Raw genomic sequence first — 25,211 nt, forward strand, 5'->3', positions numbered from 1 at the left:
TTTTACAGCGCACGCTACACATTTTAACTTGTCAGGTCCATTGAACTTGTTAGGGGTGTAGGGATGACAAACGACCAACCGTGATGTAGCATTGGGTGGGGGGTGCAATATTGTCAGTTTTCTTTGGTTTTGAAACTTCGAAACCGAACATAGACTCAGGTCATTGCCTTGTTTTCTGAAACAAAAATGACAAGAGTGGCAAGCTGCTATTTTTTGATCGAAAGCTGTAAATACAGTATAAGTCTCATTATTATAATTCCTATAATTTATTATAATGAATTTAAAAATTTTGATAGTTTTAAAAAAGTGGAACAGCAAACTTTAAAAGTGAGTTGATGAATACTTTTATAGATATTTTTATTATGCCATAGCTGAAAACCTGCATACAAAATGTTTTCCCTTGTGTTATTTTGTTCAATAAATGAGTTAGGAGAGATCCAAGACAATATTTACTCTCTCTTTATTCAGTTATCAAACATAATACTGTATACATGTACTGTGCATTCTGTGAACTAGAAATAAAGAAGTATTAGTCCAAAAATGCAAAATAAATATCAGTGTTCATTCAATATGTATATATTAAAACAGTGGATAACAAACAAAGAAAAACACTGAAAAAAACTGAGTTAAAAAAATACAGTTATTTCTGAAATAAAATAAAATAAAAATATGAAATTGCAAAGTTTAACATCACTCTTACATACAAGAGGGCACAATGCCATGTGTGGGAAGGAGTCAAGAAAAAAGCAATCTGTTCACATTCTTTTTAAAGAACTGTTAAAAAGGTTATAGTCCTTTGACAATACTTCAAGGAGAAGGCTGTTCCAGAAGAGAGGTAAGTGGAGTGAATGGGATACCAGGTTCTGTGAGTCATTAGTCCAACTGTTAGGATGTTTTGCACAACTGTTGCTTTTGTTTTTGTAGGTTTAGCACAAAATGAAGAATAATGGATGCCAGTTCAATTCAACAGTGCCCATGGAAAGATCTGTAGAAGATACACAATACAGAAACTGACCATCTGTGAGAGTAGTTTGTGTGTGTGTGTGTGTGAGAGAGAGAGAGAGAGAGAGAGGGTTGTCAGCTAACTAAATTGCCCTTTTCTGGATAGCATCAAGAATTTTTATAGAGGATTTTGATGCTGTATTAAAGACCTCTCTAAAATTTATGCTGCTTTCCCAACTTTGGAATGCTTTTGCATTTGAGATATAAGCATACCTGAGGATGTGGAAGTAATGTTTGTGTCAGGAAAGGAAGAAAGCTTAGTACATTATCAAAGGTAAAGGGAGAGGAAAGAAGGTCTTTTTTGAGAAAAAAAAAAAGACTCGTAATTGTGTTTTAGAAAAAATTAAGGTGGGTAGGTTGTCATCATCCCATTGAAGGATGGTATGGATTTAGTACTATCACCAGGAAAACTGTAGATGGAGTTTGAGGCCAATAAGAGAAGGTAATTAATTTATGCCTATGAAGATGAGGTCAGGTGAAATAACAGAGTCCCAAGGAACACACTTGCATTAGTAAGAAAATCTGAAAAGAGTACTCTCCATCATTACAGTGAACAACCTGAGAAGCCCTTAATACCAAACCCTGTCAAGTGCCTTGGAAATGTCAAGTGCAACAGCATCAGTTTTCCCAAATCATTCCATCATACATACCCAGAGGTGGGTGATGTAGGTGAAATTTGCTGTGGATTTTAGCTGGAAGATTCCATATCGGTGATCCTTGATTAGTTGCCAGTTCTCAAGGTGTTGAAGAACTTGGTTGTTGGTGACCTTCTCTTTGCACAACACTTCAATTTAGGTGATATAATTTATTTATATGAAATTTTATATAAAAAAAATGACTTTTACCAGTGTTTTTATGTTTGCTCAATTGGTGTCACATTCTAACATGATTTTTAGAATCTTAATGAAGAAGCAGAAAGGATTCTAGCACAAAAAGAAAAAATACAAGAAGAGCTTGAGACAATACGCCAGGAACAGGATGACCTTTTAATACTCTTAACAGAACAAGATAATAAAATGTCATTATACAAAGCAAAACTTCTTGAACTGGGAGTTAAGGTAAGCTTAATTATAGTTGTAGTGAACAAGATTAGATATCTTATTTACTACTACTTCCCAATACAAGTAATCATCTGAGATTACTTGTATTGGGAAGGAATGGAGAGATATAAAAAATATATTTTTCACATGAGAATAATAAATATAAATTGTAAATGTAGCCATTGTGAATGTTATTATTATTATTATTATTACAGGTATCTCCATGGAGTCAGTATACTCATCACGGGAGACCCAAACTATCAAAACAATATCTATCACATCTCTTCTTGAATTCATTTACAGATGAAGAACTCACAACTGAGTCGGGCAATGCATTCCACTCATTCACCACCCTCCAGACGAAAAACCTCACTCTCACACCCTTGTTAACCGCACTTTCCTTAATTTCCAGTTCCATGAAAATTCATCGAAAAAACAGTTCATCGAAAGACAATTCATCAAAAAGGCAATTCAGCGAACGACAATTCACCGAAAATTTTAACTAAAATTTCATTAATTTGATTCAGCCAAAGCAGAATTGCTAATATCATTTTGAAACTATTTTTCAAAAATGTTATGATAAAAGTTATCCATTTAGAACAAAAACTGAACCATGCAGACAGCATCTTGTACTGACAACTTCTACTAATTCCGCTAAGTCAGAGAGTTATTGTAATACATAATTTGGACATGTTATTTCTTTGCTGCCCCAAATACAGCTGAACTGAAAACTGGAATGGTTCGATATTTTCTTGTAAAAGTTTCAAATAGTGAATCTGAATCAGATTCTCTATTTGAAACTTTTATTCGTCCCATAATAATTGCTGTATTGAAGTCGCATATTACTACTAATAACAATAATAATAATGGAGCCTGTGTAGGCTGGGCTTTTCCTCCTGGAAACAGTCAAATCAGTCCCATGAACAGACATGAAACAGTTATTGTACAAGAAAGACGATAAGAAACCATATTGTTTTATAATTATTTCCTATTAAAGTAGCATTGCTATCTTACTCTGAACGGTTCAGTATTTGTTCTAAATGGATCACTTTTATCATAACATTTTCGAAAAGTTAAAATTTTCAGTGAATTATTTTTTCTATGAATTACATTTTCGACGAATTGTCGTTTGATGAATTGTTCATTCAATTAATTGCCTTTTAGATGAATTGTCTTTCGATTAATTTAATTTTCAATGAACTCTCCGAATACCTAATTTCCAGGGATGACCTCTTGTTCTTCCATCACTATCACACAGCTGAAACATTTCCTCTGCATCAATCCTATAAAAACCTTTCAGTAATTTAAATGTTTCTATCATATCCCCTCTTCTCCACCTATCAACCAACCTATGCAATCCACAAACTCTCAATCTATCAATGTAGGGAGCATTTTTTACATCACTCACCAACTTAGTCACTTTCCTCTGGACCCTCTCTACAACCTCCTCGTCTCCAAGGAATCCAGGTGACCAGACCAGAGCACATTAATCTCCAAATGTGGAAGTATCAATGCTTTATAAAGGGGAATAATAACCTCTTTACCTCTGGATGTTAGTTTGTTCCTCAATAACCAAGTAATCCTATGGGCAATCTTGGACACCTTTACACTTTTCCACATTGAACTGACATCCGTTACCTTTAGTCCATTTTGCCAGCTTATTTAAATCATCCTCTAAACTCTCAACATCAGCTTGATTTTTTATTGCGCTACCCAACTTTGCATCATCAGCAAACAATTGAATATTCTCCCTTTAAGCCATTTCCTATATCATTTATGTATGAATTAAACAACAATGACCCAAGCACACAGCCCTGAGGCACACCACTGATCACCTGCCTCATTCTAGACTCTGCTCCTCCATACACCACCTTCTCTCCCTGAGCCATTCTCCTCTCCATATCATCAGTTTAGTATCCATCCCCATCTGCTCCAATTTGCGCAACAGTATTCCATGGAGTATCCTGTCAAAAGCCTTAGCAAAATTCAGAAGTACCACTGTGTAGCCATTTCCTTTGTCCAACTCAGATGTCATTCTATTATAAAAAGTTAATAAATTGCTAAGGCAGGTTCGACCCTTAACAAAACCATGTTTTCCCCTATAGAGTATCATATCCTGATCCACCCATTCTTGAATTTTCTCTTTAACCAACTTTTCCAATACTTTTACCACCACTCCCGAGATGGGGATTGGTCTGTAATTAACTACCACAGTTTTAGAGCCACCTTTATGCAAAGGAACTACTTTGCCTTCCTTCCACTCCCTAGGGACCATACCAGAGTTCAAACGTAAGTTAAATAACCAAGTAAGAGGCGTTGACAATTCCTTTGCACATTCCCGCAACACCTGAGCTGATATTCCATCTAAATCTACAGCAGTGTTTGCATTTAAATTTTGCAATATACTAAGTACCTCTGATTTCTTAACTTTAATTCTCACATTAGTTATTGCTACAGGTACAGAGATATCCTCACTTGGATGATAGACTTTTGAAAAGTCGATCATTCCCCACCTTTGCAACAAGTTGCCTGAGATTGTACTACGTACTAGGACCACTTGCATTAGCTCACGCTAGTAGCCGCCGATACTTTTACTATATTTTTACTATATAGTAAAATATAGTAAAATATACTATATTCATGCCGAATATAGTTTACTATATTCGGCATGAAACTCTCTGATTCCAATCTTTGAGTTTCTTATTCGGTTTTAAAACAATGTGGGATTTAATATCCCCTTAATTTGAATAATGTTTATATCACCGAAATGAAGCCTATTGGCTCTTTATATTTAAGTAACTTAATGGTTGCACCTGTTTGACAACTCGTATAGCAGAGTATATAAGTTCTTTTCGCTGTACCCTTTGGTATCTATTTGGTCTAGCTACTCACTGATGAATCCTCAAAAAAGGCTGAAACCAGTCTGGGTAGTGACCTCCCACCATAATGTAATAACAGCATACATTTCCTAAGAAATGTGTCTTTACATTATGGAAAATACCAAGATTAGCGATCAGAACTTTCCTCACCATTGCAACGAGTTGCCTGAGATTGTACTACGTACTAGGACTACTTGCATTAGCTCACGCTAGTAACCGCTGATATTTTATAGTTTACTGTATTCGGCATGAAACTCTCTGATTCCAATCTTTGAGTTTCTTATTCGGTTTTAAAACACTGTGGGATTTAATATCCCCTTAATTTGCCTAATCTGTAGTTCCATATATATCCCTTCTTAAGAGAGAAATCCACAAATTTTGCAACCTCCCAAGTCAATACCACATGATCGCTCTCACCAATTGGAGGTAACAAGGACACCTTACTTATGCATATATCCTCTGAACCAATGACCAGGTCCAACACTCACACCACGTGTCCCTTCAGTTATGTGGTGTTTCGAGTAATTATCTTGTAGAAGATATATGAATTCCATTTCCTTTTTGCCACGTGATATTTCGTCCTTCCAATTGATATCACCATAATTAAAATCCCCCATAATAACCCTGCACTCATTGCACTAATTTGCTGATTCGTGAAATCAATATCACTCCCTGTACCCCCCTGGTCTATAGCAGCAACCATCTGTATATTTGGTTGCGTTGGTCACTCTTTCACACCAGACCACCTCAAATGAGCTATCATTCACATGTCTATCATCTTGATATACTACTTTCTTTAGCTGCAACTCATCGGCTATCATCAACAGTACTCCTCCTCCCCCACCCTGCTCTATTTTCTCTGTCCTCCCTGAAAATACTGTACCCATCACATTCAATTCCAGTGACCACATCTTCTGCTGACAGCCAAGTTTCACTAATGCCTACAACTTTTCTTGAGATTGCACTGACTAATGCCAAAAGTTCTTCCCTCTTATTTCGACTGCTTCTTGCATTAGTATACAAAAATTGCAGATTCCCTTTAGTTCTTGTACCAGCTTTAGAACTGATATACATGTCACTAATTTCAGTAGTCCCATGCCGATTTTTATCCACTCTATTCTGTAATTTATTCCACGAATAAGGATAAACAAATACACCTTTTCAATTTTAGTTTCCCTGCCCAATTTCTTCAACTTGTTCAGAAAACAGTAACTTCTTCGATTGCTTATGACTTTCCATGTTCAGATGCAACCCATCTCTTGCATACAGCTGTCTTTTGCTTTCAAACACACTCCAGACATCAACAAATTTTACCTCTTTTTTCTGCACATTCTTGCAATCATATCATTCATTATCATCGCTCGTCTACTTAACTCATAATTGTCAAAACGAGGCAGCACACACACTATCCTCCCATTGACACTTTCTTCTTCACGATATCTAACTATTACTTCATCAATTCATACAAAGTGCCTTAGACGATAGAAATACATATTACTTCATACAAAGTGCCTTAGACGATAGAAATATAAGATCTGATAATGTTGGAGTCTTGACAAGTAACAGACTGATTTGGAGGAAAATTGTAGATAGGAAGTTAGTAATGATGTAATTTTTTCATGTAGTACTGTCATATCCTGTACACCCCTTGAGGGTACATGGCAGGAATTTGATGATGATGATGATACTTCATCAATCACCAAAGCCTCTCCCATACTTAATCCTATTCTAGTTACTTCAGCTAAAGTAATCTCCATAGTCCTAATTTCTCTATTCAACACATTTAACTCGGTTTTAATTTCCAGAACTGAGCATTTCCAATTCCTCTTACAGAAGATGAAGGTCACTTTTCATTTTCACGAACTCCTGCCGAAGTTCTTCCGCTACAGTCCCGACATCTGCTTCCATTCCTAATCGCTCCAGCCTATCCTGACACCTCTCACATATGTCAACGTTTTCATTCTTCTCATTTAGCCAAACAGTCCACAGATCCTTCACATTCTTCATCATATACATATAGCAGTTTCTGCAATGCATCCACTGCAAAAAATCCAATGCAGAGCCAGACTTTCGTATAGAAGTCCTCCAAGCAGCTGACGTACATCTCTTGTTGGATGCCATCTTTAGACTCTGAAGTAGTGAAACAAACAGCAACAAAAACACAATATATACAACAAAGTTTCAAACAATAACACCACTGAAGGACACTTGTATCCAACTGAAGCACAACTGCAGCACAATTTGAGACAAAAAGCCACACTATGCTTTCTGTTTTTTATATATTGTATTTATAACTTGCATTTATATACAAGTTATAAATATATTTATCATTTGTATGTCAGTTATGACAGGATAATAAACAGATAACATAGTTTAAAAGTTTATCATTAAGATATTCATAAGATTTGAAGTGACTTCAGCTATAAAGGATTAACAGGAACTAGAATAATAAATGAAATAATGTTAGCATTAAAGGCAAATAGAACTCTGAAAGTAAAAGGCGGAAAAAATAGAAATTAGATGATAAGTTCCTATCTAAATTCAGCTTTTTTCCAACAGAAAGTAGGCACATTGTTTTAGAACTAACTTTTTGGAAATTTAGACTTCTTATTTCTTTTGAATGAAATAGTTAATTCCAATTTATGTACCTTGAAAATTGGTATGAACAAAGCACTGCAAATTTAGTCTTGGAACACATATTACAAGTCCAGATTGAATAATGCAGTAAAATTGAATTATGCTAATGTGAACAAATTAAGTTTACTACAATTAACTCATGCATATTTTGATACTAATATATACTTTGATCACACTTTTATTACCTTTCTTCATTCTCTCTGAACCTCAGTATTAGAGAACAGATAAAATTTGTTTCTTTTTTAGTGTGTGTATATATATATATATTTAGGCTTGGAACATATAATTGACATATAATAATTACAAAAATATAGCATATAATTTTCATATGACTTGATACAACCTGGTGATTGCCTCATGGATACTCCATTCACAACCGCATCCTCTGATTATATGATTAAATTTAAGACTCAGCTTTCACATGTTCTCCATTACATATTGCCTAAGGTAGTTATCCCTTAAGAACTCAAGAAATTCATTTTCCTTATTCCCTGACGATTCTCTTCATTCCAATTAATGTTGCCATAATTAAAATCACTCATAATGATCATCCTTCTCTTGCTCACTAAGCCAGTTTGCCTGTACATTTCTTTGTCACTATCCTTCTTCTACATTCCCTGGCCTATAACAACATCCATCTAAATATCTTGTCCTATCAACCTCCACCTCCCACCATACTGCTTCAAAACTACTGCATCAATTTTTCCCTTATATCTCAACCTTGTTCAGACATGATTCCTATGCTATCATCAGCAGCCTCCCCTCCCTTCTTGCCTTGCCTATCCTCATGAAAAGTATCATATCTTTCTATTCCCATCAGGATATCATTCTCATCTAAACCATATTTCAGTTATCTCATCTCATCTGTGACTTCTCCAAACCTGCTCCTATCTCTTACCTTTTGTAGTGTCTATCTCCCCTGACTTAACCTACTTTCCCTCCATGCATACCCATTTCTATGCTCACCATCCCCATACATGCATTCCTTGCTGCTTTCAGAATCCACTCTCCTTATACCATGTTTCCCTGGCTTTTGCTGTTTCCCTGCCCAACCTGTGCTTTTATTCTCTTATTTTTTTTTAATATAGTGAACCCTGTGGGATATCCATAACTGTAGAATAACATGTATGCCACAGTAAATAACTTTTTATTACTGCATCAAACATAAGATGAAATATGTAAATATTTCATCTTATGTATAACAAGACATCATTAGTACAACTAACAAACAACAATAGGAATTGAATTCAAAAAACAGTAGTGCACATGCTTAAATTGGAATCCCTCTATGTATACATCACATGTTTATTTATGGATTAAAAATTATTGGGCTGAAATTAAAATTACTTAAACTAAATTAAAATATAGCACATAAATTATTGAATACAATTGAGGATAACAATTTCTATGGTCAAACAGAAAGATCTATAAATAAATGTATCTCTGAACATCAAGACCACATCCGCCTTATCAAACCTCACAAATCTGGCTTGCATCGAATCGAAATACATGGAATCGAAAATGTTAACCACAGGATCCAATTGGCAAAATACCAAGATACTACATAGCTCCATATATAAACATAAACATTTATATAAAGTGCTGAAACCTTACTTCATAGACCTAATCTTAATTGAAATGACTGTCTCACTATTCCAAAAATTTGAGAAATTGTTATCTACAGTTGTATTCAATAATTTATCTGCTATATTTTAATTTAGTTTAAGTAATTTTAATTTCAGCCCAGTAGTTTTAATCCATGAACACACGACTGTGTACATAGAAGGATTCCAATTTAAGCATGTGCACTACTGTTTTTTGAATTCAATTCCTATTATTTTTCGTTAGCTGTACTGATGATGTATTCCTTGGTATATGTGTTATTTTATAGTTAATGTCTTACATTTTCATCTCTGAAGCTATTCTCCTCTCCATTCATAAACACTTTGGTCTCACCTTACCTACACTCCTGCTCATTTACATCACCTCTGACTGCTTCTGATACCTTATTCGTATTACTCATTACACTTCCTCTAGTAGCACTTTCTTTATTTGATTCACACCAAATCCATTTAAATGTAATCTGTCCTTTTTTTATACAATTCCATTTGGCCCTCTAATACATTCTACACATCAACATAACGAACTGTATATTTCCACACAGCTCTTCTAGCATAACATTTATGATTTTTGTTCACCATCTCAACTCATTGTCATATTTGGGCAACACAACTCCTCCTACCATACTGTTATCTTTCTCTCTCTCCCCCCCCCCTCTCATATTCATCCTCACATTCTCCCTATTCCCAACCAAATAATTTGTTCTTCTCACCACCACTACCACTAATTTCCTTGTACTCTTACTTCTCATACCCAAATATCCAAAACACCAATCATGCTGTGTATCCTTTCTCTTGGAAAACGCTTTGTGCATCCTCTCATCCATCATCCACCACACCTCTTATAATAGAATCTCTGTACAGTGCTAACTTTTGGATCATTAATTACCACTGTCTTTCATTTTATTATTTTTTTTGCACCCTTCTGTTCATATCCACCAAACATCTAATTTTATTTTACATTTCTCATCTGTCATTTCATTCTTGAACTCTTATATTCAAGTAATCATGCTCTCTTTTGTATCAGCAATTGTTTTCACTTTGGATCCTTCAGTCAGGCTTACTTCTGTTCCTGCATTCACACTCACTTTCACTTTTCAGTCACTTCCATATTATTACATTCTCTACACTTGTTCTCTTGTTCACTCATCTGGCTGATACCATTCTCAGTCTTAATGTTGTCTTGACTTTCATTTAAATCACTGCAGTCTATTAAAATATCATGCTTTCTGCAGACCTTTACCACTTTCACTTCTCTTCTTCAATCTCTCAGTAAACACACTTCCACATTTGCCCCACATACATATATACTTTCGTATATATGTATGTGTGGTTCAATGAACCATCTTAGAAAGAAAAAATCCATACTGCTTGCCACATTCGATTTTTATGCCACTTGTCTAGTTGTTCTAGTCTAACCACCATTTTGTCTTTGTTAACTGTAACTGTATAAATTTGCTACAAAACCTACTGACAACCTCAATAATTATTATGCATTGTTTCAGTAAATTTTAGCATACAATTTGCAAGCAACTTACAAATAAAACTTATCTTTGCTTGAGTGATTCTATGATCTTGTATGAACAACACACAGTGCTACTACTTGATAGCAAATATATTTCTTGTGTTCACTTTGTGTAATGTCTTCAGTTTGTCCATAATAGTTAAGGTTGGAAGTAGAAGGTATATATATATATATATATATATATATATATATATATATATATATATTGTTGCATAGGCTTATGCAGAGAGAGAGAGAGAGAGCACATAATAAAAACGTTTTTTTTCATATTATTTCACATCAAAGAAGAACCAGATGGGATAGAATACTATTTTTTTTATGACTACCCTGCTAGTTTCATGAAAATTCTTGTTTCACATCATCAGGAAAAATACTTGAATATGCTAATAACAGGTAATGTATATAACAAAAATATTTGAACAGGAATAACAATGGAATATCTGAATCTTCAAATCAGAAGTGGGCTCAGTTTGCCAAATAAATAGCATCAACCCTTTGCAATCACCATTCTGTACTGTGAAAATCTTTAGGTGGATGATTTTCATTGCCTGCAAAGACTACCACCACCATATTGGAAGCCTGACTGACTTACAGAAGTACCATGTTTGATCACCAGAGCAGGAAACTGGATTATCCCATCTGCAGTACTTTACACATGCTTTATTATTTTCATAGTTATGTTATTTCAAATAACCAAATTTTAAAACACAGATTTTTTTTATCTAAATTCAACCCCAGAATGGTTACAGCCTTATAGCATTAATACCATTCCTGAAATAGAATCTGCACAGGTGGCATAAAAATCGAATGTGGCAAGCAGTATGGATTTTTTTATATAAGATGGTTCATTGACGAAAGTATATATGTATATGTGGGAAAATGTGGAAGTGTGTTTACCGAGAGATTGAAGATGAGAAGTGAAAGTGGTAAAGGTCTGCAGAAAGCATGATATTTTAATAGACTGCAGTGATTTAAATGAAAGTCAAGACATCGTTAAGACTGAGAATGGTATCAGCCAGAAGAGAGAACAAGTGCAGAGAATGTAATAATCAAGAATATGGAAGTGACTGAAAAACGAAAGTGAGTGTGATTGCAGGAACAGGAGTAAGCCTGACTGAAGGAGCAAAAGTGAAAGCAATTGCTGTTACAAAAGAGAGCATGATTACTTGAATATAAGAGTTCAAGAATGAAATGACAGATGAGAAATGTAAAATAAAATTAGATGTTTGGTGGATATGAACAGAAGAGTGCAAAAAAAATAATAAAATTAAAGACAGTGATAATTAATGATCCAAGAGATTCTATACAGAGATTCTATTATAAGGTGTGGTGGATGATGGATGAGATGGTGCACAAAGTGTTTTCCAAGAGAAAGGATACACACATAATTGGTGTTTTGGATATTTGGGGTATGGGAAGTAAGAGTACAAGGAAATTCATTTCCTAGTTTAGTATTATCAGATAAACGGATTCATTTCCAAGTAAGTTTAGATTGTAAAGTTTACTGAAAGCTGGTATGGGTGGGAGCCAGTTGAATAAATTTATATGAAATATGAGAGAAATTAGCCAAACCACTATGTTATCAGTATAAAAGACTTATAAAGTACAGGTCTGAGAGTTGGGGTTAGAAATAAGCATTTGATCAAAAACCAAAGACCACAGATATGAGAGTTTTGTGAAAGATTAAGGAGTGAACTAATGCCATCAATAAGAGCATCTTAAATATGAAAGTATCAGGAAAGATCTGAACATTGGTGGGATTTAAGAATGTGTGAGCTGTGTTAATTTAAGGTAGCATGATGGTAGCAAAACAGGTGATTGATGGCAAGATGACTAAGAGGAAGACCAAATAAATTAATTTTGAGGAAAACTGTTAATAAGTGAAAATTAATAATTATGTGAACTTAATTTGGTCGATTGGTAGAGCATCTGCTACTAATGGCTCACAAAAGTTAAGCAAGTTTGAGCGCTGTTAGTAGTTGGAAGGGAACCAATCGTTCGATACTGTTGACACACTCTCCCTCGATGAGTCTTTGGACTCCCTGGAGGTGTAACATAATAATAATAATAACTATGAAGTACTATCATAGTGTCCTATATATACAATCTGAATAAAATTTGATTGTATATATTCCTAATATATATAATCAAAGGATGGGATATATTAGGAATTTGATGGCAGTGATGATGACACTATAAATTTTTATTATATGAAGTCAGGGTAATTGCCATAGGCACAAAACACAATATGAGTGTGTGTGATATTTGTCACATTAGAATGCATATGAAGTACAAAGGACAATGTTGGCATAGGCAATATTAAGTTTGTCAGTAAGTGCTAGAACCTTGTTATTTGGTATATTCATAAACAGCATGAATGACATAGTGCACATGGAAGTGAGCTTAAGATTGACTCACTTCCATGTGCACTCTTCAGGTTGAATGGGCAAACTTTTAAAAGAGTTAATCAATAAATACAAGTATCAAAGAATTTAAGTTCAGTGATCATATTGGTAAGATAACTAGCATAGCTCAGCAAATTGCATGTTTAATTAAAAGATGCTTCATTTGTAGGAGAAAGAAAGTTATGATACTATTAAATAGGGTAGATCTAAGTTTGGTTATTGCTCCCAGCTCTGATGCAAGTATTTAGGGAATGATATGAGAATTGAAGGTGTTTTGGGGATTGCATCATGACAGACACAAGTCTCTATTGGATTGGTAAGTTGTAATGTGTTGAGTTTATCTAATGGCAGAAGATATTTGAATGAAGTTTAGAGGAAATAAATATACTGTGTTCAGTTTTTATAGTTGGGATGAAATTTTTGTGGAATGGCTTTCAACAGCAGGTGAAAGTAGCAAATTTATATAAAATTAAGAAAGAATTAGTTTGTTTTATGACTGGATAATAGGTTAATTTAAAATGTATTGAATATGTGTTTAATCATTATCTAATTTAGCACTGTTGAAAATATTAGTAAGGATTTATATCAAAATAATATCTAAATATAATTTTTTTTTTATAACTCTGAAATAATTTTCCTATAGATGTGCTCAGTTTTGATAGTAGTTACATGTACTGTAAAGGTACAAAGTATCAATTTGGGTTATTCAGTAATTTATGCTGTTACCACCATAGATAGCAATATCATAATTATCTCTCATATGAAGCATTAAAGTTCAAAATATCACCATCTACAATGTCTACAAACCTCCATCGCAATCCTGGCCTGATCAGATGGACCGACCTCCTCCTCGCATATGTTGGTGACTTCGATTCCCATCCAACAACTGGCTATTCCTCTAACAACCGGGATGGTAATAATCTAGCTAACTGGATCTGTCTGTGTTCACTGGGAATCTACAGACACCGTATGGTCACCCCGATGCTCGATGATGTTCCACACTAGGTCTCGCCATGTAGTCCTGTTGTTTGCCCTTCTGGCAGCCTCATCTCTCTGAAGATCAGTCACTCCACACACGCCATCCATCCATCTCATTGATGGTCTACCCCTGCCTCTTTTTCCAGGAACTTTATCTTCTATTACTGTTCTGAGAAGTCCTCCTTCCATCCTTTCTATGTGTCCAAAATATTTTAATTTTCTTCTGTCAATATCCTTAAGGAGCCTTAAAGTTCTACTAATCTTTTCTAACACCCATTCATTTGTACACCTTTCAGTGTATGATATCCTCAACAGCCTTCTGTAACACCACATCTCAAAAGCAGATATCCGTTTCTTATCTGACTTCTTTAGGTTCTGAGTCTCGCATCCATAAGTTGCTGTTGGAAAAACAACTGCATCCAAAATCCTCAAATTTGTTCCCATGGAGATAGATCCATCCTTCCAGATTTTAGACAGGTCTCTGACTGTTGTTTTAGCCATTTCTAACCTTTTTCTGACATCTTCTGAACAGCAATTCTTCACATTAATAATGGATCCCAGGTACTCAAACTTGCTGACTTCCTCAATTCTTTCTCCATTAAGAGAAAGAGCTTCTCAAGAGCTTCTCTGTTTGTTTTTCCTTTGAGAACCATGATCTTTGTCTTGCTAGAATTGAGTTGAAGTCCTCTGTTATTACTGATCTTGTTAACTTTGTCAAGAATTAGTCCTAGTTCTTCCATGTCATTACAAAGGAGTACTGTATCAGCAGTGTACCTCAGATTACTGATCAATCTACCTCCTATCGTAATTCCTGTCCTGAGCTCATCCAATGATTCACGCATGATGTCCTCTGCATATATACTAAACAAGTGAGGAGAAAGTAAACATCCTTGCCTAACTCCTTTTCCAACTTGAAGCCAGTCAGTCAATCCAACACCTGTTCTTACCATAGCTTCTTGCTCCTTATACAAGTTGGCTATCAACCTGAAAGTGTTGAGGAAAACCCATTCTTTTCATTACTTCCCACAGTTTCACATGCTCAACATAGTCAAAAGCTTTAGAGTAGTCTAAGAAACACATTACTAGAGGGAGTCTGAATTCTTTATATTTTTCTATGATCTGTCTAAGGCAAAGGATCTAATCTCTGGTGCCCCTACCTTTCCTAAAACCTGCTTGTTCCTCGGGCATCTCTGCCTCAACTTTGGTCTCAATCCTATTTAGCATGATCTTTAATAAAATTTTGCTTGCATGAGATATCAAACTAATAGTTCTATAATTCTTGCATGCCTTCATATCACCTTTGTATCACCTTCATATCATCTATGAAACACTCTTATCCCTCCATCTCCTGTGGCCTTAATTAACTCTGCTGGGATTTCATCTGCACCTGGGGCCTTATTGCTGTTGAGCTGCTTAACTGCTCTTTCAACTTCATGCCTAAGTGGAGAAGGTTCCAAATCAAAATTTTTTTGGTGGGAGGACTCCACATTTTCTTTATCCACTCTGCTGTATACAGTTCCTCACAGTATTCTTTCCATCTGTTTTTGATTTCCAACTCTTCTGTTAGTAATGATCCATTCCTGTCTTTGATGACATTCAATTTAGGCTTGAACTTGTGCTTTAAGTCACGAACTAAATAAAACCTCCTTTTATAATTATGCCTTCTCATCTGGAACTCTATTTCTTCACATTTATTAGTATAGAACTTTTCCTTATCATGCTTGATGGCTCTTCTGATTTCTCTATGTAATCTCTTGTATTCTTTGGTCCCTGTGTCTCTTTGTTTTTCCAACCACCTTCTTTTGATTAGTTCCCATGTTGAATCTGATATCCATGGGTCTCTTGGTTTTCTTATTGGGCCGAGATATGTCTTTGCTGTATCCTGTATTATCATCTTTACTCCTTCCCAAAGCATTTCTGGTGAGATTTCCTCATTGGTCTCCAAAAAATCATCCAGCCGAGTTGATGTTTCTTCTGTGAATCCACTAGGAATTACTCTAACATCCAATCTAGTGGAATGTGCCTGACCTGGAAGTCTTCGGCGTCTTAGTCTTACTTTGGCTCTTACCAGCTGATGGTCTGTACCACAATCTGCTCCAGGACAAGTATGCACATCAGAGATGCTTGTCTTCCACTGCTGGAGAGCCAGGATGTAATCAGTCTGGTGCCTTGACCTATCATTGTTGGATGTCCAAGTATAGGTCCATCGTGGATGTTTCTGGAAGCAGGTATTGGTAATAACTAATCTGTTAGCACGGGCAAATTCCAACAGTCTTTCACCATGGGTGTTACGTTCACCCAGACCAAACATGCCACACTCCGGCCTGACTCTCATACTCTTTCCCACTTTTGCATTTAAGTCTCCTAAGATGTACAATATGTCTCTCCTTGGTAGGCAGTCCAAACCAGTTTGCAAGTTTTCATAGAACTCTTCACTCTCTTCTTCAGGCCTATCCGTGTGGGGTGCATAAACTACCACAATTGATACATTGGTAGGCTGAGCCTTAAGTCTAATGGAGAGTATCCTATCATTAATGGGATTATAACCAAGAAGGCTTCTTGCCTGAGTTGTCTTCAGTATCACATTCCATCTGGTCTCTGTAATTCCCAAGATGTTAATTTATACCTATCCATCTCTTTACAGACAATCTCAAGAGTACCCATCTGTAAACCCCGGACATTCCATGTACCTATGTAAAATTCCTTTCTAAGATTAATCTTATACATTCTGTGTTGCTCATTCACAGTATCACTGACTTTTGATGGAGACTGTAATATACTTCTTGAACAGGACCCTCTGCCTATGCCCTGAACGCAGCTCTGATTATTCTGCGTGACAGCCGATGCAGCATGAGATGCGTTAACTGGATGGACACATGTAATTTGTGTTTGAATTATGATGACAAGCAGGACGGCACTCTTTACTCAGCCAGATGGAACAGAATCTACACCCCAGATCTGTGCATAGTTACTAAAGACTCTGAAGACCACCCTCTTCCATCAACCAGAACCATCCTTAACAGATTCCCTAATAGTCAACATCGTCCTACATTAATAGAGATAGGAACATCAATCCCGGTCATCAGTGGAACACCAATCGTTAGATGGAATCTCCACAGATCCAACTGGTCTGCATTTCAGAAACAAATCGAGCAAACCATTAGAGCAATTCAACCCCACTCCTAATCGCTATCCTAGATTTGTTAAACTACTCAAATCTGCAGCAAAAGCCTCTATCCCTAGAGGCTGCATAAAACAATATATCCCATGTTGGAGTAAAGAAAGTGAGGAACTCCTAGCCAAATATGAGGAAACTGAAGATCCAGCTATTGCTAAGGAGCTCATATCAACCTTGGATAAAAACAAAGGAAAGATGGATCTCAACCATCAATGAACTCGATTTCATCACATCTAGTCGGAGAAGCTGGTCACTTCTGAGAAAACTAGGTGGATCAGAACTAACGACACACTAAATAACAGAGATAACTCCTGATCAAATGGCTAACCATTTATTGAAAACCTCCAAGATTTATCCCAGCTCTACCAGGAAAATTGCTGTACAAGCTTCTATCAGACAAAACCTGAAGACGGAACCAACTCATACACCCAATATCTCGGGAAGAGCTACAACTAGCCTTAAAACTTACCAAGAATGGCAAATCTGCAGGAGTGGATGGTATACTCCCTGAGTTCCTAAAACATCTTGGTCAACATGGCCAAACATGGCTGGCTGCCCTTTTCTCAGAAATCATCATGACTGGTAAATTACCAAAGCTGTGGCGGGAAGCCAAAACCAGGGAAAGATCCAAATGAAGTGAAAAACCTACAACCTATCTCTTTGCTTTTCACCACCTTTAAGCTCTTTGAAAGAATGCTCCTTAAAAGAATGTCTCATTGAAAGAGCACTCCTGACTGAACAAGCTGGCTTCAGGCCAGGAAGAAGTTGCTGGCCCTGACAACTCAAATTGAAGCAGGCTTCCAGAAGAAACTTAAATCTGGAGCCACTTTCATTGACCTAATATCTGCTTATGACACTGTCTGGATCAGGGGCCTCATCCTAAAACTAGGAAATATTATAAAACGTAAAAAAACTCTACAACTTTTTGAATCTATTCTCTCCAACAGAAAGATCCGGGTCCATATTGGCAGAAAAAAGAGCAGGCCCAAATTCCTTCACAATGGTCTTCCTCAGGGCTCTGTGTTATCCCCTATACTTTTTAACATCTATGTGTATGATTTACCTCATACCAGATCAAGCAAGTTTATGTACACCGATGACCTAGCGATCTTACATCAATCCACCTCCTTTACCAACTTAGAATCAACCTTGAATACAGACCTGCACACTCTGGAAGAGTACTTCAAGCAGTGGTACTTGAAGCCAAATCCAACGAAAACAGTGTCCTCAGTATTTCACCTGTACAATGCAGAGGCAAATCGACAACTCAACCTTTCTTTCCGTGGAAAAATGGTAGAACACAAGCCTCACCCAAAATACCTTGGAGTGAGCCTGGACAGAAGCCGAACCTATAAAAGGCACATCATCAACCTCTCCAATAAAATTAAAACCAGAAATAACATCATTTCAGGGCTTGCTGGAACAACCTGGGGTTGTGGTGCAGAAGTTCTAAGGTTGTCTGCACTAGCCCTCGCATTCTCTGCAGCAGAATATTGTGCCCCTGTCTGGGAAAGAAGTACACATACTAACATTATCGACACCCAGCTGAACTCTACCATGCGCACAATTAGTGGCACAGTGAGAAGCACCCCTCTCTCCTGGCTGCCTGTTCTATCTAACATTGCTCCACCACATATATGGAGAAGACAAGCTTCGATTAAGGAATTTAATAAAGCAATGAGCAACCCACTCCTATCCCAATACCAGAATCTCATAAATCCACCTAGTCTTTGCCTGAAATCTAGAAAGCCTCTCTGGTCCATGGACGAACTCTCTTCAGCTGCACTGCCATCAAAATCTGACATATGGAGAGAATACTGGTCCAACAATCTCCCAACAAATGGCTTCCTGGTAGAAGATCCCTGTGCTCCACAGCCTGGTTTTGATCTTCCTAGGAAGATTTGGTCATCCATAAACAGGATCAGAACTAGTCAGGGCAGGTGTGGCTATCTTCTACATAAATGGGAGCTGTCAGATCACCCTTATTGTGATTGTTCTTCCGTGACTCAGACGATTACTCATATTGTGTACGACTGCCCAAGGCACCAATTTCACGGTGGTGGCCTACAGGACATCCACAAGGATGTCCTGTAGGACATCCTTGTGGATGTCCTACAGGATGGATGAGGCCTTGAATTGGCTTTCCAGTCTGGACCTTGACCTGTAGTTGGTATGGTGGTGGTTATGGAGGAAACAGAAGATCACGGTTCCGTCTCACCACGAAGACGTTATTCTAGTAGTCACTCTCATAGTCCTCATCATAGTATCAGCTGAACTCCTCAGATACAGCCACTTTTATGTTGTGAAGTGTTGTGAGAACATGCAGTCTTGTCATACTTGGTGCAGCAGGACGATAATTGTCCCTGGCTTAGTTATGACAAGTTACTTTTGCTTTATTTTTTTTTAAAAAAAAGAAAGACTTTTTATAGCATTTCATAATATTGTAAAAGGGGGGGGATAGGATTATAAGGTTTTTTGATCAGGTAGCTAAGATATGACATTATCTAACAATTTTAAAATTACTTTCATAGTGAAGAATTTATGGAGACACAATGCGTATTAGAATAATTAACTTTACTTATCGTTGGGAAAGTAACATTCAATGTTTCGACCTCTGTATTGAGTTCATCATCAGGAAAACATACATACAAAAAAAAGTTCAAAATAAGACTGAACTTTTGCTATAAAGATTTTATTGCTCATTTTACAACATTTTAAACACTGTCCCCCTTCAAAGTATTCCCCCTCTACTGGCAATACACCATTCCCAATGTTTCTTCCATTGTAGGAATACTTCCTGAAATGCACCTTCTCTGCATTCCAGGAGGTTCTTGAATTGCATTTTCTTGAATCTCCTCTATGGTTTGGAAATGACATCCTTTCAAAGTGGTTTTAAGTTTGGGAAACAGGAAAAGGTCTGCTGGGACTAAGTCTGGAGCATAGGGTGGATGAGGCACAATGGATGTCTGATGTTTTGCCATATAACTGCAGATGAGGAGTGATGCGTGAGCCGGCACATTGTCAAAGTGCAACATCCAAGTCTGGTTTTCCCACAATTCAGGCCTCTTCCTGTGCACAGCATCCCTCAAATGTACTAAAACTTCTTGGTACAACTCTTTGTTAACCATCTGACCATGTGGTACAAATTCATAATGGACAATGCTTTTCCAATCTAATAACACAGCCAACATCACCTTGATCTTTGACCAACTCATCCGTGTTTTTTTTTGGTTGAGGAGACCCCTTTCCCCACCCACTGCAACGATTGCATCTTGGTTTCACTATCATAGCCATAAACCCATGTCTCATCCCCTGTTATGATTTTCTCATTACTATTTGCATTGACAAGCAGTTCATGACTAATTTCAACACAGTTTTCTTTCTGATTGTCAATCAACAAATGCGGCATGAAATTTGCACCCACGCAATGCATCTGAAGTGTTTTGGTCCAAATTTAATGGCAAGATCCTATGCTGATGCCCACTTCGTCAGCAACTTCTCACACAGTTAAACGATGATTTCCATGAATCACAGTACGAACTCTCTCGACATGGTCATCGTCTGTTGATATGGAAGGTCATCCATGCCGGGGATCTTCACCGACCAATGTTCTGCCCTTTTTAAGACACTTGAACCATTCATAACATCTCATCCAGCTCATACAGTCCTCCCTGTATGCTTGGTTAAGCAATTGAAATGTCTCTATAAAATTTTTACCAAATTTGCAGCAAAATTTCACACACACACACACACGTTGTTGTTCAATCTCTTTCATTGTTACTTTGTCAGTAATCTGTTAAACAGTATGTGCATGTGCTCACTTCAGCGGATGTAACTCAATGACTAATGATCGTAGCACAATGGGACAAATAGTAGTTGTCGAAACCTGCCACTAGGTGCGCTCAGTAGTCGCAGTTGCCAGTTGGTGTGCTATTTAAAAAGTTCGGTCATTTTTTGAACACCCCCTCATATGTACGGGATACAAGCTACATGACACTACACTATACAAAAGTAAGAGGTCAGTCTATAAATGATTAACAAACATTTAGATTTATCTTACTTTTGTATAGTTTAGTATCATGTAGCTTGTATAGTGTACATATGTAGATTTTACTGATAGTGACCTCAATACAGAGGTAGAAACTTCAAATGCTACTTTCCTAATGATAAGTGAAGTAATTATTCTAACATGTGTTGTGTCTCCATAAATTCTTCACTATGAATGCTGACCACCATGTAACCTTAAAATAAAGAATTAAAAGTACTTTACTGTATAGAATCAACATTTTTATATTGTATTTAGAGTGACCAAAAATAATTGTGGCATTTTTATCCTTTAGTGATATTGACATTTGTTCTGGTACAGCTTCTTAAGTGCAGCAAATCCAGGATGAGGTAGACTTTTTTTTGGAGGATTTGCATTTTTCTGGATATTGGCTATGTTCAGTGGCCTACAAATAATATCCTATACCACCAATACCATCTGTTGGATATTGTGATGCAAAGAAGGGTGGACATAAGCATACAATCAGGGCCATAGGAATACACAATTATGCCTTGTTATCCATGTATATAATGCCAAAGTGCATGACTTTGCATTTACTGATATTGAACTGACATCCATTGTCCCATGCCCACAGTTCCTGCCTATTCAAATCATTTTGCAAGCACTGCATATCAGCAGTATTCCTGATTACTCTACCTATCTTTGCATCATTAGAAAATAGCTGTATGCTGCTTGTCAAATCCTTCCCAGATTGAATAACAGTGGACCAAGGACTGAAACTTGTGGTACACCACTAGTTATTTATTTATTTTTTTATTATTATTAATCTTTGTACTGGTTATGGGCGGTACTACCCTTACATCACGTCCAGACTTGATATAAGCCTAAGCCTTTACATGTGTTTTACCCTATGCCTGTTATAGTTATCATTATAGTCATTCTTCCCAGATTGAATAACACTGGTCCACTGTTATTCAAATCCTTCCCAGATTGAATAACAGTGGACCAAGGACTGAAACTTGTGGTACACCACTAGTTATTTATTTATTTTTTTATTATTATTAATCTTTGTACTGGTTATGGGCGGTACTACCCTTACATCACGTCCAGACTTGATATAAGCCTAAGCCTTTACATGTGTTTTACCCTATGCCTGTTATAGTTATCATTATAGTCATTCTCTGGTGGCAACACCATGCCACCAGTGTACCCTGTAGGGCCCCTCAAGGAAAGAACTTTTATATCTTTCTGCGTAAGCCCAAGCTATTTTAAGTCCTTATAACTATCTGCACTCCATATGCCATGTAAAGAGATGGTGCGCTGGTAAACCTCGGAGTTGCCCCATGCGCCTCCCGTATCTTACTAACTAGATCTTGGTTAATTTTATAATAATTTACTTTATTATTATGGCTATAGGCTAGTGGGCGCCCTGTTCCCACCACCTGAGCATCAACTACCCAAATGTCACCATCTCTTTTAATCACTAAGTCTGGCTTACGCAAACCTGCGAAGGTCCTATAATGTGGTTCCACCGCAGTCTCCCAACATTTGTTCTTAAAGCGGTTGTTCAGAATGGAGACCACAGCATCATGCCTCCTCATGCAGACCCAGTGTTGCTTCTGCACCCATGGAGTGCGGAAGCAACACTGGGCTATATGAGACAACGTCTCACTGTAGTGGCAGCCAGCCCTACAGTTGGAGTCGTCACTACCCCATCGAGCTGTGTGGGCTCGAGTAGGCAGGGCATTGAACCTCATCCTGATAAGGTCAATATACTCAAACCCAGGGAGGAATCTGGTGCCATCCCTTACCCAGTCATGCTGGGCGGCACCAGATATGATCTTTTAAAGGAGCACAATCTACAGAACAGTGCAACAGAGATGCCCATCTCATGTTCTGTGGGTGCTGACTGGATTAAAGTACCTTGATAATGGGACCAACCTTTAGCTTGCCTAAAGTCTTTTTGTATTAATGGGCTATAGAAAGCCTCTCTGCAGATGGGGGAAGAAGATAGTTCTAACTGCACAATTCTTGACAGCCGCAGCCATATATAGAGATTAGCGATCTAAGTGATGGAACCCCCAAGCCACCATCCTTCACCCTCGCATGGAAATATGCAGTAGGACTGTCAGGTGGCAGTTGGAGCCATGATCTCACGGCTGAACGGATAGCCGTGTCATTCGGGACAGTACTGAGATATATGTCCTACCAAGCACCAACTTGTGGTAAAAGCAAGGTAGGAAATAGTGGGAAAGGAGAAACAGTCTTTGCTGGGGCTTGAGAGGAGCTTTCCTCAAAGAAGCTATCCCAGCTTCTAGGATAGAAGGGACAGAAGACCTTCCCTTTGGGGTGAACATGATACCGAGGTATCTCCACTCTTCCAGGATGGTTCAAAGCATTCAACGGCCTTCCGTGCAGGGAAAACTTTATAGTCTCGACCTTAAGCTTCTTGTCACGACCAGAGGGGACAAGAGCAGGACTTCTCTACCTTAATAGAAAGGCCTCAAATAGAGAAGAAGTCAACTGCCTGGTCAAGAAGTTCCTGCAAGCCTATCTTAGTAGAGGCTACTAGAATAGGATCATCCGCAAAGGCCATAGCATTAAAGGAAGAAGTGCCTAGAGAGTAGCCTATATGGCTAGAAAGAGAATGAAGAAACTCATCTATGACATAGTTAAAGAAAAGGGGAGATAGAGGATCACCCTGGTGAACACTCTGCACTTCGGGAATAGAAGTTGCACTGGACCCTGTAGTGATAGTGATGGAGCTACTCAAGTATAACATAGGAAAGAAAGGGTTCTGGACATCCAGCAATACACAGCGCTCAAAGGAGAGCAGGAAGGGAGACGCTATCAAAGGCCTTTTGGAGGTCCAGTGATGCCATATATAGAGACTTAAGGTGGCGTCAGGAATCAGAGAGAAGAGAAGAAAGAAGATATATATTCTCGGCACAGCCGTCCGAAGGGACAAAAGTTCTCTGTCTATAATCATGCTATATATGCTGCTGAAGTCATTTAACTAATATTTTATGATAGAGTCTAAGTAACACAGGGGAGATGGTAATAGGTCTAAAGTCTGATGCACAGCTTGAAGTTTCTTTCTTCGGAATGAAGATAGTTCTTGAAGCACGTAAGTATGGTGGTATTACTTTACTGGAAAGGAGAATGTCCACTAAGTCTTGAAGAATCTTTAACGGCAACTTCCAAAGCCTAGATGCAGGAAAGCCATCAGGTCCGGAGGCAGAGAAATTGGATGGAAGAACTGCTTTAATCCCCTGGATGGAGACAGGCTGGTATATTTGAAGGGCAGGAATGGACCTCAGTATGGTAGGTTGGTCATCATAATCAGAGAAGTGTGGAGCTGGAGCAGAAAAGACTGTACTCCACAATTTGACAAAATCATCATGTAAGTCTGCTAGAGGTGGAGGGGAGGCACTATCAAGGATGGTTTTGGCACATTGCCCTCTATTCTTTTTTTAAAACTTTTTAAAAAAAAAATTTTTTTAAGATTCTTTTTATAAAGGGCCTGCATAGCTGCATAGGCCTTCTTCCTCTGCTTCCTATTTGACAAAGTCATTGTAGAATGAGACGTAGGCTGATGTTGACGAGGCATAAAGTGTTCAGAGAATTCAGCGTGGAGGTAGTCATTCAACTGATGTGATATCCATTCTCAGAAGGTGAATCTGGATGAGATATTTAAGAATTTGATGGTTATATTCTGGAAGAGGAGGATCATCTAAAGATAATGTCAGTCTGAGAATCAAAGCCTCTTCTTCAACAGCAGGATGGTGGCTGGAAGATGGAGAGACAGGGACAGGAGATATGGAGATATTACCTGTCCCTATCTGTGGCGGATGGGTTGCCAATTCTTGAAGTAAGGCTTTATAACTGGCTTTCCATCTATGACACTTGATGGCATCCAAGGATCTTAATGGGAACGCTTTA

General features: G+C 37.5%; 1 protein-coding gene across 2 annotated transcripts in view; it reads left to right on the forward strand.

Moving 5' to 3' along the window:
• LOC150099478 (general vesicular transport factor p115-like) overlaps positions 1-25,211 on the forward strand; it is a 354,365-nt gene that overhangs the window by 321,800 nt on the left and 7,354 nt on the right. For both annotated transcript variants that reach the window (XM_090403647.1, XM_090403648.1), the window contains exon 20: positions 1,899-2,060. In XM_090403647.1, coding sequence (XP_090259773.1) covers positions 1,899-2,060 — 162 coding nt within the window. The remainder of the gene's footprint in view (positions 1-1,898; positions 2,061-25,211) is intronic.

Source organism: Typopeltis vanoorti, chromosome 14, assembly GCF_054136105.1.
Source record: "Typopeltis vanoorti isolate ZY-2024b chromosome 14, IOZ_Tvanoo_1.0, whole genome shotgun sequence".
In the NCBI taxonomy this organism is placed as follows: Eukaryota; Metazoa; Arthropoda; class Arachnida; order Uropygi; family Thelyphonidae; genus Typopeltis; species Typopeltis vanoorti.